Raw genomic sequence first — 15,177 nt, 5'->3', positions numbered from 1 at the left:
CCGGCATATATTCAGTTAAAATGCTTACCCTTCAGTAAACCATCCACAAGTGGATGGGGAATTGCGTATTGTTGCACCTGAAATGGATAATCCATATTTAACCTTTACCCAACCTTATACAGACACTCATTTGCATGACAGGGGTAAACAAACGACAGTAAATACAGATATCTACTAATGCCTCGTTACCCACTTCCTCATTCACAGTAATAATAATAGTTACAGTCATTATGATCCTAAGGACCAGCTCCTGTTGTCAACCGCAATGTGCAGCTTGGTCAGCCAACAGCCCTCCACATGCATTATTTATATTACTATATTTAGATTACTTTGAATTAAGATACAGGTCACTCATGACCAGGTAGGGGTTAGGGATCCTGGTCAGAGATGCCTCCAGATAGACTTATGGGAAAAAGACACCCAGTGTCTTTCGGCTGCGAGTCAAACACTAGACAATTTATTATACAATTTAAGAACCAGGTGGCCTTATTGAAATTTGGATCTCCTCTAACGGGACATAGGCAAATAAAGAGCGACATAAGCTGCATCCAGCTTGTCTTGCCAGCCCACTGAACCTGACCCCCGGATTTCACATTCAGTTCAATGGCTATATATGATAGGATGAAGACCATATTGTGAACTCTGTCAAGAAAGAATGTTTAATGTTGCATTTTATGTTGTCATGAACATCTGAAAATGGATCCCACTTTACCTTATTCTCGATTAGATGTTAAATTATAACGACTGTAGTGTCCACGATTGCGTTCAACATCAAATATTCCAGCAATGTTAAGTAGGCCTATGTCTTGAACGTTTTGTAAGGCTTGTGGTGTACAATGAGGCAGTTATTACTCAATAAATAGCCTACATTTGAGTTGATTAATGACTACTGGTTTTAAAGCTAGGGCGGCAATAAATTTGATATGCATCTTTTTGTTTGATTTTTGTTAAAATTCTGAAATTCGGTTGGATACCAGAGAATTTGAGAAATTCTCTGGTATCCAAATCTGGTATCTGTGGCTGTTGCAGGCCTTTAATTAACCCGTCCAATCATTTGACCCAAATTAATTGATTGACCGGAATATTCAATAAGGCTAGGCCTGGCTAGTGAACTAGTTATGTGTTTCAGGGGAGTGGATTTAGGGGGAGGCATGAAGGTATCAGTGGGATTTTTTCAGTTGGATACTTTCAAAAGCTAGTGGCCGAGACAAATCTGTGCAATGCTGCATCTGATTCAGGGATACCTCTGGCAACGGGTATTGGAGTATACTACCTCATTCGTCAATTGCTTGTTTGGTTTACAAACACCACAAGTGGGTCTTTTTGCCAATATAAATTTCTGGCACAGTTGTGCTAGTGTGTGTAGGCTATACATATTATATGATCGCAAAGTGTGACTATAAAGAAAACGCAACAGTCTGGACCTTCTTACAGTTATCAACAGAATGTGAAGAAATAACTCTTTTGACGTTGTGTCAAAGATGACTATGTCTTGAGTTGCTGCAGTATTTAATAAAGTTAGACATTTGGCCTGGCTAGCAGCTGCCTTAACGTCTCGTAATACCACTTTGCAAGTAAAATAAATGATAGAAATAGAAAGCGTTAACATTGGAGAGGCTTTGCACTGCTGTAGAGTCTGTGGCGAATAAAGGAAATACGTTTGTTGCTGAACTTGTAACGCCGCTTCTAGACTGGTGAGTAAAGATCAGCAATGCTCACTTAAGCTCTGTATCGATAGCTTGTAAAGTAGCTACTTGTATAACGTTACTGACAGTGATAATATGTTTCTAAAAAGATAAGCTGACCAAGGCACTCTTCTTAAAGTTAAAAAGAAAACCATTAATAAATAGGCTAATTCATAATAGAATTCTTTAAAAGTTGCCAACATGTTTCGGCCACGGAGGGATGATAGACAAAAAACGCTAAACCAAATCAATGGATCTATAAACTAGATGCGACGGCATTCCAAGGGTTGAATGATTCTATTGAAACAGTGGTCTTCCTTTAGAGTTGATGAGCTTTTTTGTGACTGTTTAAATTATTTTGATTGTTATTCAACATTGGATCCATTCTATGTTGGTCATGGATATGTATGTACTTTGTGATCATATTGCAAGATTTAGGCCTCATTATGAGTAATTTGTTAACTCCTCCTACTCCAGCTGGAGCAAGTTTAATAGTTATGACTTGATATACCTGCCGGTACACCTTGTTTATTATTCATTCCCTGAGGAAGGCCTGCAATGGCCGAAACATGTTGGCAACTTTAAGAATTATATTATGAATTAGCCTATTTATTAAAGCTTTTTTAACTTTAAGAAGACTGCCTTGGTCAGCTTATCTTTTTAGAAACGATGTTTTTGCATAACAAAGAGCACCTACGCACTAAGTGATTCACTTCAGAACTACGCCGTAGCCTTCCAACCTGTCTACCTTACTAATAGGTTGTCTACACGTAAGTGATAATATGTTGTCTACACGTAAGCCAGTTTGTTGATATGCGGTTCAGACGTTCAGCATACTAAAGGCATGTGCGCCACAACTGTCTGGCGATATGCTGCCCCCTATTGGTTTGGAGGTTGTTGGACTAATTCGGCCCAATCCAGCAATTTACACCTCTAAAGTGCCTTAAATGATTAGAAATGGCATGTTTTTTTGAAGTAGGCAAGAGGTCATGGTGTTCCTGTTCTTCTGAAGCATCTTTATAGCCTAAAACGGAGCCCGTCATGACGTTCCTCACAAACTGCTCCTAAAAGTTGGGAAGTAATAGACAAAGAAAGAAGCAAAGCCCTATTTCCAACCTAATCCCATAGTGGGCGATTCATCACCAAGGAGATCCAGAGTAATGGCAATCTGACCCAGACTCTATCGCAATTCAGTCGGGGTCTATTAAAAAAGTTAAGCTCCGGCTGATAAATGAAGCCCCTGCTGGTGGGAATCTGTCATTACTCAGAGTGGGCGTGTAGTCGTGACCTTTTTCCAACTAGCCCTGTTTACTTTAGCTGCTCAACAACAACAACAACATCAACAACAACAACAACAACAACAACAACGCAAACATTGAAAACTGAATCGAAATAAATCCCACAACAAAAAATGGCCGCCAAGTGATTGTCTCCAACCAAGGTTCACCTCAGGTGAATTTAGTCTTGTTTTCCTTGTTAGGTTGTTCCTCTAATTATAAGTTTACGTTCTCCCATCACAAGTTTTTTTTTTTTTAATCCGCCAACGCCTCTTCTTTGGATTCATCTCACGCCTTCCAAGGACGAGGTAGGTCCTGGGCTAACCAAAGCCCATTGATTTCTCCCCGGCTTGATTTATGGGTGGGATGTGTGTTGGGGCGGTTCTGGTTGTCTTTAAGGGGCCTGCACCTTGACACCTTAATGGGGGGGGGGGGGGGGGGGGGGGGGGGGGAGGGGGAATACTGGGGGGGGGGGGGGGAGGGGGAATACTGGTGAGACCCTGTCCTAACACAACCTCAGACCCTGCTGTAATGGATGATGATAGGTGCCACACAGGTGTGCGTTTGTGGTTGTGTGTGTGTGTGTGTGTGTGTGTGTGTGTGTGTGTGTGTGTGTGTGTGTGTGTGTATCTGTGTACACCCTTCAAGTATTCTTTGTTTAGTTTTTCCAAAAGTAAGTTGAAGCCTGCTCTGGTTTCCTAAGCATGTGTGTGTGTGTGTGTCTGTATGTGTGTGTCTGTATGTGTGTCCGCGCGAGAGAGAGTGAGTGAGCGAGCGATGTGGCGGGGGTACGTGCACTTGTGTGTGTGTGATGCGTGTCAAGTCATCCCTTCTGAAGCGTCTTGATGACTCTTCAATTTGACTTAATCTATTCAGTATCCTTTAAGCAACTTTGTTTTCCTGATGGGACAGAGACACAATGTGAATGTCTCGTCTCCCTTTAATCGTGGGGACGACATTTAACTTGTTTTTGGCTCCCCTTAAAGACCTCTCCAGCAATTAATCATGTGCGGCTCCGTTATTGACGGAAGTGCCGTTTCAATGATCGGCCCGCTACCTTCATAGCTCATTTTCAGGGACCCGCGATACATCACGCGCTCAATACGTGTACATCTGGAAGCCTAATGAACCCGGGCGCGCGGTCACTTGGATTTCAATGTCTTATGCGCGATCATTCCCCAGACACCTGTCCTGAACGGTCAAGACGAATGGCTGGCTCACATTATGAGCGTAAGCGATTCATCAATTACTGCTGCTGTGAAATTTTGCCTTTTATCTATTGTGCATCTCTCCTTTATAGGACGATCCGATATGTATTTATATACATGCACTACGATACCATTCAGGGACGATACGTTTTAATATGGAACTATCTGACTATCTGAGCGATCTGATTGGTCAAAAATGTTTTTGAGAATTATTGTCAAAATATCGTAAAGCTTCACCAAACTGATTCACGATAGTTAAATCGCTGCATTAAACAATTCTCGATCATTTAAAATCTATTCAGGGGCCCACGATGTAGTCGCATCTGTGTTAATCCAACCGGTTACCGATTCGTATCGGTGAATCTTTACACCCGTACTTTTTATCTATTTATTTATTCAGTGATGGGGTGTTTTGTTCAGTCCAAAAACTTGACACACTCACTTTTCTTTAAATTGGCGTTGTGGAATGGTTTAATGTACCATTGGCTTTGAGACAGATATCCCCCATGTGTGTCTAACGGTTCAGGGGCAGCTATTAAGCCGGTGGGTGGTGTCACCGGCACTGCGAGATTTCCATCTCCTATAAGACGCGCCGTTATCTCGCCCTCCCCTTCATTTCGCCTAAGCCTTTCTGACCAGTGTGTTGCACATCGCAGATGCCCGTGCGCTCTCTCCAAAGACACATTGCATTTTGTTATTTTTTTCCCCACAACGATCGTCATCAGATATGAGCTCTTTTTTTCTATTGCTCCTTAAGCCAACTAATCAAGACTTATAGGTCCATGCTGAAGGACGTGTTGCGGTTCAGTGTTCAGTCGGGTGGTTGTTGTTGTTGTTGTTATTGTTGTTGCTTATGGAGCTATAGTGCCGAGGTTTACATTGGGATCAAAAGGAGGATTGTTCTGCTGCTGGACATTCGCGCGCCCTGTCTCTCTTTGCGCACGTGGACCGGATTTAAAGCGCAGCTACCAACGCGCGAGAGATGCTGAGTCCGGTGCCTTTTGGAAGCCAGTGACGAGTGAATACACTGCAGCCTGAAAAAGGGCTGAACTTTCTCACAGTGAGAGTTGAATAATCAAACATCAGCACTTAAATAAGTGTGGAGAAACTGAGACGCAGAGAGAGAGAGAGAGAGAGAGAGAGAGAGAGAGAGAGAGAGAGAGAGAGAGAGAGAGAGAGAGGGGTGGGGAGAGAGAGATTGGAGGGAGAGACTGAGACATCTGGACCAAAACAAAACGTAAGGGGTTCTGCCCTTAAAAAGTTCATTAACATCCTCGACTTAAGTCGGCTTTGTAGCTGGTCTACTTTTATTTCCATCTGAAGGGATACCTCAACAGCCGGCAACATTTCACCCAAAAGCAGACAGCCGGATCGCCCTGCGCTGACTCGCCTGGTCGGTAGGAAGCGGCTGGTCGCGGCGGGGGTCCTGGGGGTAGTCATGGTGCTACTACTGGTCATTCTCATCCCGGTTCTGGTTAATTCCGCGGGAACCTCGTCGCACCTCGAGATGTTCGGTCCGTGCCGATGGGTATGCCCTTACGGCACCAATTCGCCCACGAGCACCGCAAGGGCGGACACCATGCGCGATAACAGCTTCGCGGAGTCCGCACCGACGTTCATCCAAGGTCCGAAGGGGGAACCAGGGAGTCCAGGGAAGACGGGTCCAAGGGGTCCCACGGGTGAGCAAGGACCACCCGGTCACCCTGGGCCGCCGGGGGATAAGGGAGAACCGGGACGGCCCGGTCTACCGGGACCGGCAGGACCGAACACCGCTGCCGGTGCCATCAGCGCTGCCACCTACAACACCGTGCCCAAGATCGCCTTTTACGCGGGTCTTAAAAAGCAGCACGAGGGATACGAGGTGCTGAAGTTTGACGACGTGGTGACGAATTTGGGGAACCACTACGACCCCACGACCGGGAAGTTCACCTGCTCAATCCCGGGGATTTATTTCTTCACCTACCACGTCCTGATGCGCGGGGGCGACGGCACGAGTATGTGGGCAGACCTGTGTAAGAACAACCAGGTAAGAGCACGCCGCGCGCACACCCTCGCGCTCGTTGTGTCTATTCACGCGAACACACATACACGCACGCGCGGCACGCACAAATACACTGCGCCCGATGATTTGAAAAATTAGGGTGTCCAATTCCGTAACTTATTTTGTTTAAAGTCACACAAAGTGCACGTTAACGTCATTCGAACTAAATCGGCCAAAGTGGAGTGCGCGTGACGTCCCTCGTTGGGGATTGATTGACGAGGGGAGCGCGAGCGAGGCGGAAACTCCAACGGGTCGTAATGCAGTCACACGTCATTCTTCATCCCACATTTATTTAGAAAACAAAACACATGGTCACACAATGAAAAGATAACTTTACGACCACCGTAATCTCATTTGCATCTATTTTGTAATGAACCAATTTAAAATCTAAAATTATGATTAGGCTAATAATATAATAATTATCAATAATATATATCGCACATCAATAATGAATATAATAATAATAATAATAATTATTATTATTATTATTATATTCATTATTTCACTCCCAACAGATACACTCACACAATCAGAAAATCACACATAACACAGACACATTTTAATTTACACACACACACACACACACACACACACGTACACACACACACACAAATCCGCGCTTGTCACTGTTTTTGCCATTTCTTCCCCCCACCCCCCACCCCTGTACGAAGCCAGTCTCTTGATCAAAGGCTACATGGCGGGGCTGTCAGACAGCAGATCTAATCTGTATCCCCCGGGGCTATACCCGGTGTCACTCTGAGGCACTGTTAGCTCCCACGACTCACAGAGCGGCTTCACCAAGCGCGTCTCCTCCCTGTCCATCAGCCTTACATATAGGCCTAACGTAATGGATCGCCGATCGCAGTCCCACCAACATCGAGCCAGCCACGGGGCCTTCTATAGGGGCCTTGTTCCGAAAACACGCCGCACAAACATCGGTTGGCATCACAAAAATTATTCAATTTTTTTTAGATCAACAATTTAAGGTGTTTGAAAGAATGTCTCAAATTGATGGATAATCGTTGCTGAATGTAATATTCCGAACGTCAGTAAGCCGGTTACATTTTTTGGACAAAGCCAACATTTTCCCTTTTTTATATTATTATTATATATATTTTGGGACAAACTAAACATGCATACACACATGCTAACATATGACCTTTATAATACAGTAATAATATATTTAAACACAGCAAAGCCTGATGTGAGTAATAATTTTAGACCCATGCATATCATTTGAATAAACAGATTCAATCAGGCACTGATTTACATAGATATGCCTTTATTTATTTCTTTAATGAGGACTCGTGCAGACATAATGAGAACATTGGGCAAAAGGTGACTTCTAACTGAAGAGTTTCAGCCATGATTTAAATGTGAAATGCTTATACTCAAAAGTTTGGTAACTATATCCTTCTTCAATCTCATAGACTTGGAAGTTAACCCTAACCTTGTTTGGCCACCGGCAAACATAAATTAATTGTTTCGAAGAGCGGATATTACGACTATAAGTGTTTCATTTCATCATCAAGAAAGGGATTCCTCACTGTCATCAAAAGGCCATATGTATATTTGTGAGTGTGTGTGTGTGTGTGTGTGTGTGTGTGAGTTTGTGTTTGTCTGTGTGTGAGTATGTGTGCGCCTGTGTGTGTGTGTGTGTGTGTGTGCGTGCATCAGAGGCCCGAATGCCTTTGCTCATCCATGCATCATCGTCTCTTCTGTGGTGTGCGGTCTGTCTCCGCTTGCCACTCACCTGCCCTAAACCCCGCCCCCTCACGCTCCTTCGCCCCGCCCGCAGGTACGGGCCAGCGCCATCGCCCAGGACGCCGACCAGAACTACGACTACGCCAGCAACAGCGTGGTGCTTCACCTGGAGCCGGGCGACGAGGTCTACATCAAGCTGGACGGGGGCAAGGCCCACGGCGGGAACAACAACAAGTACAGCACCTTCTCCGGATTCATCCTCTACGCTGATTAGTGGACCGCGCAGAACCGCGCTCTGGAACTTATTCAACCCGCGTCCCCCATTCCCCCCGTCCCCCTCATATTCAGAAGCCAAAATATCCCCCCACACACACTGCTCCCGGCCTGCCTCTCCAGCCACTAAACCGGCTTAATGTTAAAAGAAGATGCTTGTTTCTTTGGGAAGAGGGTGGTAGGGGCAATATGGACAGTCTCACTCGCCACAAGAACCTCATCACCTTTTTTTTCGGGGGGTCTGATCGGTCCTGACGGCCTTCCTGAGCCCACCTCAGCCATAGTCTACTCCACAAACACTGACACACACATGCACACATGCACAGACGAGCACACACACACACACACACACACACACACACACACATAATGATACACCGGGACCCACATACACTCGCCTTGCCATCCTACCGTCAACCTTTTGCCCGTAGCCATAGCAAACAAACCTAACTAAATCACAGCGAGGGCCCTGTTCAGACCTACAGAGATTAAGGGAAGCCGTACGATCACAGCTAGTGTTGGTAACACTAGCTGTGATCGGCTGCGGTGTCCGCTTGTGATCGTATGTACGGTCCTTGTTCAATACAAAAACGTGGAACACTAAGCTTATGTCGTGATGCACGGGGTGGTTTTCCACCTTTTCCTGTTTGATCATTAAAGTGCGTATTTCGTATTTCATCTAAAAAGGAAAGGTGGCTGCTTGTAGAAGTTACATGAAATTATTTATACATTCAATCCATTGTTGACTGGGCCGGTTTACACGACAATGATTCATACGATTGTCCTGGCCTGAACATTGTTTCACAATTAATTCCAAGAATTGATCGGATCGTTGATCGATCATCGACTGAACCATATTTTTAGTTCTGAACAGGGTCAAAGAGGAACCCCAACCCTGAATAATATATACAATCCAAACTGAAACAATACACGCCACAAAAATAATCCATGAGAAAGAAACAGTGAAAGCTCCATCCCAATCTGAATAAACTCCACTCCTGTTGCGTGTATCAACGTTTAGGCCAGCCCTAATCCGAGAGCTACAGCCGTCATCCCAGAAAGGAGTCCTTAAAGCGTTAGGCTCTTTCAGCACCTTGTTCTGTTGTTCAGCCCTACGGCATGCCTTGCATTGAAAGTGACGTGCACCTGGGTCACCTTTGAACCCACAACCCATCCAACAGACCCTTCTCACAGAGGCGTCATCGCAGGACAAACCCGTGCCGATCATAACACTGACGATGTGTCTGCTCCTTCTATGGACCAGAGCAGCGGTAGTAGACTCATCTAGTGGAGATAAGTCTTCTACGAATGCACCCTCTGAAATGAAAGGAACAGACCCATGATTAGTGTTATGGGCAACACCTTGGTTTGTTGAACTCTCTCAGCTCAACATCTTTTGACGCTTAATGATCCCCCACTTGCCAAACCCACAACTTACTTGTGTATTTGATTATTCTGATGTTTGTTTGGCTGGGGTGGCAGGGTCATTTGCTTCCATTTGAGGGCAATAATTATTTTAAAGGGGTTCTATTGAGATGAAGACGTTGTATCACAAAGTCTTGTTGGTTGTCTCATTGATGATAAAAAGAAATACCCCGAGATCTCTCACTGTATGAGCTCGGGAATATTTGAGGGATTTGGACTAGTGAATACTTGAATTGAGTTTATAATAATTGGTTTCGCATTGTGTTCATATTGCTTTGCTTTCTTTATTGCCCTGTCCCAATCAAACCATATGTGTATCAGCCCCAGATGTCTGGTGGGGTGAAAAATACATTAATATTAGTATTATATAAATAAATATAATATGCATAAATAAATAACTTATAGCTGCCACCAACAGATGTAGCACACATTGAACCCACCATAGTTTCTTTCCGAGATTTCTTTTTAGTTCTTTATTTATTTCTGTAATAATTTAAAAACAACATGCAAGCGTGGTGGTTATAGGCCAAGTCTCCATGTTGATCTTCGAATAACAGTGTGATGTCTTGCAATGTAAGGATAAACACACTAAACCGAAGTAGAGATCAAAGAACACTATGTATCAATGTACAATAATCTAACAGATAGTTTAAGACAATTGTGGAGCGAACATTACTGGAATCATGTGTAAATATTGTAGTGATATATATTCTAATCCCCAACCCTTCTTGATGTACGATATGTTGCAAATAGCAAATGAGAAACTCTTATTATATAGCCTATTATTCAATGGGACATTTATGCATTACTCACTCAAATGTCTTGACATGGAATTGTTACCAGTTCGTACACATGTGATGGAGATGTCTGTCGACCTGTGTGTGTGTGTGTGTGTGTGTGTGTGTGTGTGTGTGTGTGTGTGTGTGTGTGTGTGTGTGTCTGTGCACATGTCAGACGCGCACACTTTTGTGTGTGTGTGTGTGTGTGTGTGTGGCATCAATGAGAAACGTGCACGATTATCCTTTTTTTCAGGGGAAGGAGCCGGTGGTCAGGCTGTTTGCAGTTGACTCCAAAAATATTTTCCATTAAATGGACAAAACCTACCGGTTGTATACTGTGTGTCTTTTTGGTTCCCCAGCTTTATTTATACTTCTAGTGCGTAGTACTTCATCCAATCATTCATATTTGGTTCACTCTTATTTGGTTTGGGTTAAAGAGGAGACTGCACTGTGTGGTGTCAGACTTATAGTATATATAAAAACAGACACACAGTCAGTTCACAGTTTCAGCACATTACATAACATTCCATTATTATTATAATAGGTACAGTTGAGTAAGGTATAGTTCTAGCGGAAGCGCTGAGCACTGTTCGACTGGGGCCCGTTCCGGGTTTGAAGAGAGTGGCTATTTAATGGTGTCATCGCCCTTCTGTGTGGGTGCATTCTGTTGCTCAGAATCACAGTGCGGTTGTATGCCCTTTATGAGTAACAACATATTTGACAACAACATATTTATATATAGGAGAATAGAACAGAGAAGCGAACTCCATATGTACTCCATGGACCTTATTCACCTCTAATGCTTCAGAACTAAGATGGCTGCTTGGTGAATATATCGGGCCCATTCCTTTCTGAATCTCAGGACAAATGGTCCTTCCTTATTACTATTATTATTACTATTTTTTATATTATGATTATGATTGTGATAGGATTACAATTATTATCATAATACAATTAAAACAATATTGTTATTGTTTTAATTGTTATCATTAGCCAATAGGAAATTAACTTTTGTGTTTGTGTTTTTTCTATGCTAATAATAATAATAATCACTGGAAGTATTGGAATTAAATAGCACATTTTCAAAGACCCCATGGCGCTTTACAGTGAGTGACTCGGAGGGGGGTTTGTCCAAAGACGTAGGGCGAAGAGTCGAGTCGTCAGCCTCTTTTGTAAGAAGGTGATGGACCAAGATATGTGGATCTCTGCAGGGTGTGAGCACCTTAGGGTGCAGCAGCCATCCCAAAAGATCTGTCCCCAAAGGTCCACAACCGGGTGCGAGGGACGGACGGGCTGTCCGGTGTCTGGGAAACGGAGATGTAGGTGGGGTGGGGGTGCTGGGGGGCTCGATGAGACCCTGAGGACCAGGGCCGGGGGAGTTGGGGGTGAGCAGGAGGGTCTTGGTATCTGATGCAGGACTTGACAGGCCGCCTGGATTAGAGAGGGGATGCTGTATATAAGCTTGAGACAACCCCTTTGCTCAGCACGGTTGAAGAAAAGGGTTTTTTTCTCAGTAAGAGGAAGCTAAGCAAAAATATATTATTGCCTCTCATTATGTTTCACAGGTTTTAATGAAGCCTTAAACCCCGGTTATTAATAATAGAGGTTATGATGATGATGATGATTGTTATTATGATATTGTATAAACCAGGGTGAGCAGCCTGCGTGCCAGCTGTTATAAGGAACAATGAAGGACACTGAGACGTGTTCACACTTGCAGAGACAACAGCTGGAGGGCAGGGACCCCCGCTGCACTACGGCAGCCCGTTTGGGACAAACATAACAGGTCCACGACTGGAGACCAAACTTGTTTTATTAACAGCAGAAAGGTTTTTGAGGCAGGGAGAAAATCATATAATAATACAATGAATCTACAATAATGGCACACATTTCTGTTTGGTCCTGGTTATGCGTGAACATGTTAACTTGATTAGATGGGCTTTTAATGGGCTGCAATTCAAAATAAGTTCAGTGTTTTCTGGATGGTGTGTCAGTGTTTTCAGTAGGACACACTTGGAGTCTAGGGAACACAGCCGCACACACACACACACACACACGGATACACAAACACACACACACACGGATACACAAACACACATACACTTCTGAAAAGACCATGCATTCTGAAAATGCATGGTCTTTCTTTCCCTCTCCCTCGCTCTTCCATTCTCTCTCACTCTATCTCGCTTCCTTTTCCTTTCTCTGTCGCCCTCTCTCTCTCTCTCGCTCTCTCTCTCTCCCCCCCCCCCCCAGGTCTTTATATCTTGCTTTATATACACAAAGTATTAATTCAGTCATCAACCAAGAACGTGAGCACAATTAATTTCAACACATTACCCAGAAATCCATGGCTTCTTAATACAACTACAAAGACACATAAATAGACCAATCAATTGCGGGTATCTATTAATTTGACCGCGGCGCACTAATTGCTTTGCACCTTTGCCCCATCACTAAGCACTCTCCCAGCCAGGGATGTAAACAGACTGGGGGCTGTCCAATCAGAACACAAGCCTATACTACCAGGCCGCTTGGTTAGTCTTCACAACTATTCATTCTCACGTTAAAGACGATAATGAGATTGGGGTTGTTATTGTTGTGTCGTCCATCACCTACAGACACCAGGGCATAAAGCACACACATGCACACATGCACACCCAAACACACACACATGCATCTACACCCATACAACACACACACACACACACACACACACACACACACACACACACACACACACACACTGTAATAACCTAAAATCAGTGAACAAAAACATAAGATCAATGTTTTTTATTCCCGGCAAATTTACCATGCAAATGTCCACCAAATCTACTACTCGAACTACTGCTTATATTACTATATATATTGAATACTATTAGTGCTACTCACTACAACTAATAATAACAATAACTACAATAATATTATCAACATTAGTAATCTATCTCCATATCAGAAGACAGAAATCCATATGAAAGCGACCGGCATCTCTTATATGAATCTAAAGAAACATCAGAAGTGAAAGGAGTTTGAAGTCCAATTGGGGTCAGACAGGACATCGATGGAGAATCAACTTGATCCAGCACCTCGTTCTCCCAGCGCTTCCACCTCTCTGCTTTGATGCATGATGCCCCAGGAATGTCACTCAATCAGTACGTGTGCGTGCACTCGTCTGTGGGTGTGGGTGTGCGTGCGTGCTTTGGGCACAGGCCTAAGGCATTGTTAGCTGCACCAATGCTAGCCCCGATTCCCGGGGCCTCCTCCATGTGTATAAATTAACGTCAGATAAAGAGGTTATCACCACTCCGTCATACGCTGCTGACACCTAGCTGTCTAGTAGTACACAAACAACGGTGCCGTTACATGAGTTATCTGGACCTGGTCTTAGCTTCCTCACTTGTTTTGTATAAGCTTAAGATAAATAACACACAGCTGGCCTCATTCCACATCGGATCAGAGGAATTATAGGTTGTGATAATCATGAAATATCAATGAGCACAAAACCAACAATGTAGGTCTCGTTGACAGAATGGTAAGGGGTGAAGGTACTTCAACATCAAGAGATGTTGATTGCTAACTGAGATCTAAGCAGAGTAGAGCAGAGTACACAAACTTGTTGGTGGAGACTGGCAATGAGACTTGACACCTGCTATTTCTGCATTAGCACAATTGTATTAGTAACTCCAAAAAATACCATTGATTACTATGTTTAAGGTCAAAGTAGACATGCTTACTAATACATGCAAGTTTAAAGTTTACTGGTCCTTACATTTTTAATTATACATACTATGAATGAATATCCAATCAGACACATATTAGCATACAACACACACAGGCATACCCACTTATAAACACACAAATCCAATCCTATACAAACACATACACACACAATTACACGTACACACAATCATCCCCCATACACACACACAAACAAACACATGCGAAAAAATGCGGGCACACACACAATCACACACACACACGACTTGTGCAGACACACACACACACACAAACAGTCGACCCCCCCCCCACACACACACACACACACACACACACACACACACACACACACACACACACACACACACACTCACAAACTAACAGTCACACACACAAACAATCACCCCCCCCCATACAAACAGCTACATACACAGACGCCGGCACACACAGACACACACACACACACACACACACACACACACACACACACACACAGACACACACACACACACACACACACACACACACACAAACACACAAACACACACACACCAACACAGTCCTCTTCTAGGAGCTCAGGGGTGTCATTAAGGAAGGCAGGCGGGCTGCAGAGGAATAAAAACAATATTGATAAAAACAGAAGGAGGGGGAAGTGTATCATGCATCATCTATCTGCAGGGACGACTGCTCATGTATATTGGGATGGTGGGCAGAGAAGTGTGTGTGGGGGGGAGGGGGGGGATTGGGGGCTTGAGATGAGAAATAAAATCGATACCCAACACCTCCCCTCGCCACCCATTTATATTTTTGGGCACAATTACCCCTGAGGGGGTATCCATAACTCTGACATGTTGGTCTGCTTATCTCACACACAGAAGAGAGAGAGGGGGAGAGAGAGAGAGAGAGAGAGAGAGAGAGAGAGAGAGAGAGAGAGAGAGAGAGAGAGAGACAAACAGAGAGAGAAACAGAAAGAGGGACAGAGACAAAGAGGGGGAGACAGAGACAAAGAGATGGAGACAAAGAGAGAGATAACTTGGTGGTGTGTGTGTGTGTGTGTGGAGGGGGGGGGTC

General features: G+C 44.0%; 1 protein-coding gene across 1 annotated transcript; it reads left to right on the top strand.

The window, feature by feature from the left end:
• Positions 1–5,521: 5,521 nt before the first annotated feature.
• On the top strand, positions 5,522–8,189 carry c1ql3a (complement component 1, q subcomponent-like 3a; the record flags this gene model as incomplete). Its single annotated transcript, XM_079755013.1, has 2 exons — positions 5,522–6,196; positions 8,010–8,189. The coding sequence occupies exons 1-2, from the start codon at positions 5,609–5,611 to the stop codon at positions 8,187–8,189; spliced, it is 768 nt and encodes a 255-aa protein (XP_079611139.1). The 5' UTR covers positions 5,522–5,608.
• Between the last annotated feature and the right edge of the window lie 6,988 nt (positions 8,190–15,177).

Source organism: Pollachius pollachius (assembly GCF_949987615.1).
Source record: "Pollachius pollachius genome assembly, chromosome: 17".
NCBI lineage: Eukaryota > Metazoa > Chordata > Actinopteri > Gadiformes > Gadidae > Pollachius > Pollachius pollachius.
The sequence above is the reverse complement of the archived record's forward strand: the minus strand, read 5'-3'. Positions and strand labels throughout refer to the sequence as shown.